The sequence below is a fragment of the Trypanosoma conorhini genome (genome assembly GCF_003719485.1).
Source record: "Trypanosoma conorhini strain 025E chromosome Unknown Tco_14.4_contig_01401, whole genome shotgun sequence".
In the NCBI taxonomy this organism is placed as follows: domain Eukaryota; phylum Euglenozoa; class Kinetoplastea; order Trypanosomatida; family Trypanosomatidae; genus Trypanosoma; species Trypanosoma conorhini.
The window spans coordinates 1-2,493 of record NW_021705510.1 but is presented as its reverse complement, the minus strand read 5'-3'; the positions used below and the strand labels follow the sequence as shown (position 1 = coordinate 2,493).

General features: G+C 53.9%; 2 protein-coding genes across 2 annotated transcripts, besides 1 other annotated feature; both read left to right on the top strand.

Moving 5' to 3' along the window:
* Positions 1-1,375, top strand: Tco025E_09997 (putative glucose-6-phosphate 1-dehydrogenase; the record flags this gene model as incomplete). The annotated part of the gene is made up of 1 exon (XM_029376791.1): positions 1-1,375. A coding segment is annotated over one exon (1,375 nt), but the record flags the coding sequence as incomplete, so codon positions are not given.
* Positions 1,376-1,755: 380 nt separating this feature from the next.
* Positions 1,756-1,848: a sequence feature (A-rich).
* Positions 1,849-1,975: 127 nt separating this feature from the next.
* Tco025E_09996 (uncharacterized protein) lies at positions 1,976-2,437 on the top strand (the record flags this gene model as incomplete). The annotated part of the gene is made up of 1 exon (XM_029376790.1): positions 1,976-2,437. One exon carries the CDS (start codon positions 1,976-1,978, stop codon positions 2,435-2,437), a length of 462 nt encoding a protein of 153 aa, XP_029223076.1.
* Positions 2,438-2,493: the final 56 nt, after the last annotated feature.

Below are 2,493 nucleotides of genomic sequence, written 5' to 3'. Positions count from 1 at the left end.
CATTCTCGGCTATGCTCGTTCCAAGTTTGAGGATGTGGACAAGTGGAAAAGGACAACGCTTGCGAGCTGCTTCTCACGGTTGGATGAACTTGGCTGCTACGTGGATGCCTTTTTGGAGCGAATCAGTTACATGTCTGGGTCCTACGACCGTGCCGAGGACTTTGCACGCCTGAATGAGAAGGTATGCCAGATGGAGCACTCCTTCAAAGGGCCGGAGCAGGGCGGAAACCGTCTCTTCTACCTGGCCCTGCCACCCGCCGCCTTTCTGGACGCGTGCAGAGGCATCCGCAAGGGGGCGATGCAGCAGCCCGGCCTGGGCTGGGTGCGTCTCATCGTTGAGAAGCCCTTTGGAAAGGACACGGAGACCTCCCAGCAGCTCTCGAGGCAGCTTGAGCCGCTTTTCGACGAGAGCCAGTTGTTCCGCATTGACCACTACCTGGGGAAGGAGATGGTGCAAAATATCATCGTCACGCGCTTTGCCAACCGCGTTTTCAGCGCGCTGTGGAACAGCAACAATATTGCGTGCGTCCGAATTACATTTAAGGAGACTATTGGCACGGCGGGTCGCGGGGGGTACTTTGACAGCATTGGAATCATTCGCGACGTGGTCCAAAACCACCTCACACAGATTCTTTCTTTGTTGGCCATGGAAAAGCCGCGCTCCCTAAGCGCCGAAGACATTCGTGATGAAAAGGTACTTGTTCTCCGACAGGTGGAACCCGTGACTGTCGAGAACTGCGTGTTGGGTCAGTACACGGCGTCTGCGGATGGCGCCATGCCGGGCTACCTTGACGACCCCGCCGTGCCGAGGGACAGCCGCTGTCCAACGTTTGCCGTGATGCGGCTGTACATAAACAATGACAGGTGGAACGGTGTCCCTTTTATTATAAAGGCTGGAAAGGCGCTTGAGGAGCGGCTGCTTGGGATTCGTGTCCAGTTCAAAGACGAAATACGTCCTTTTGGCGAGCGCACACAGCGTAATGAACTCGTTTTACGTGCGCAGCCCTCGGAGGCAATCTATTTGAAGCTCACCGCAAAGACGCCGGGGTTGCTGCGCGATACGCATCAGACGGAACTTGACCTTACCTACGAGCGTCGCTACGACATAACGCTCCCTGATGCATATGAGAGCCTTCTTCACGAAGCCCTTCTTGGGAGTTCCACCAACTTTGTTCGTAAGGACGAACTGGACGCCGCGTGGAGAATCTATACACCACTGCTTCACGCTATTGACCGCGGCGAGTTGAAGGTTCTGCCCTACGTGGCGGGCACCCGTGGGCCAGACGAGGCTCAGGAGTTCATTACCAATTCCGGATATAAGTTGGCAACGAGCCAGCAATGTAATTGCTCCGCGCCGAAGAAGAGTTCTTTGTGAACATAAAGAGGCATGGGATAAATCAAAAAGACGAAGAAAATTGAAGAAAGGATGGTACGTAGACACTTGCAAACCAAATAAAGTGAAATTAAGGCAGTTGTCTGCAGGTGGGGAGCATGGACCTCTTGTTTTTCATTTCATTTAAAGCCATATATGCCTTTTGGCGCCTTCCTCCACCTGTGCTTGGACTAGCCTTGGCGGTGTTGGAACATGGCTCTGCGTCTACAACTCTTTTGACTGCGGGGAGGGCTGTGTGCGTGCACACGCGCCGCGATCGTGTACAGTCGATTCAATTCTCACTTTCTTTTTTTTTTCGCTTGAAGGGCAGATAAATCACTGTTTCTGCATTTCATTAATTATGTCTACAGGAGCCGCAAATCGTTATTGGTGTTGATTTATATTTCTTTGCGCGATTGTTTCCTTGTTGTTGTTGTTGTTTTGTTTTTGTTTTTGTTTTGTTTTTTTTTGTTTTTTCTCCTGTAGTTATAGCCTCCTCCTGAGGGCGGCAGACAAGTGCCGTGGGTGGGTGGATGGGGAGTGCGAATATGGGCTCCCCGTCTGTGGCTTTGGCTCTTTTGGTTGGTTTACTTATCGCGATGCATGCCTGTGTGCGTGGCAATTTCCACTTGGTTTCTTTACCTCGCTGCGTTTTTTTTTGGTTACACTTCGGTGAGTGTGCTGTGCTTGGGTGTGTTGGGCTCATGCAGAGTAGAGGGAACCAAAGACCAAAACCAGGCGCTGGAGAACGGCAATGAGGCGGCATGTGCCAACCAGCAGAGCCACGGCGGCAACGTTGTCTTGAGGCCTTCGTCGAGCCACGACGACGCTGCGACGGAGATGGAGGCGATGGCAGTAGAGGACCCGCAAGGTGCGCCCCCGGCAACTGGGGGTCATTTGTCGGGGCCCAGAGAGGTGGCGGCTTCGAGGTGCTTCTTGGCGGTGTACTTGGGGCGACTGCGTGGGGCGGCGAAACNGGGCTCCCGGCCTTGCCTTGTCGCTCGACTTCCTTCCTACCTTCGTTTTCTCCACCGGCATCATGCTCCTGCTGGCGGTTGTCGATGAGTACGGCCTGGGGCAGTATGGCCTGCAGCTGTACTTGCCGTCGTTCTGGGCGTCGT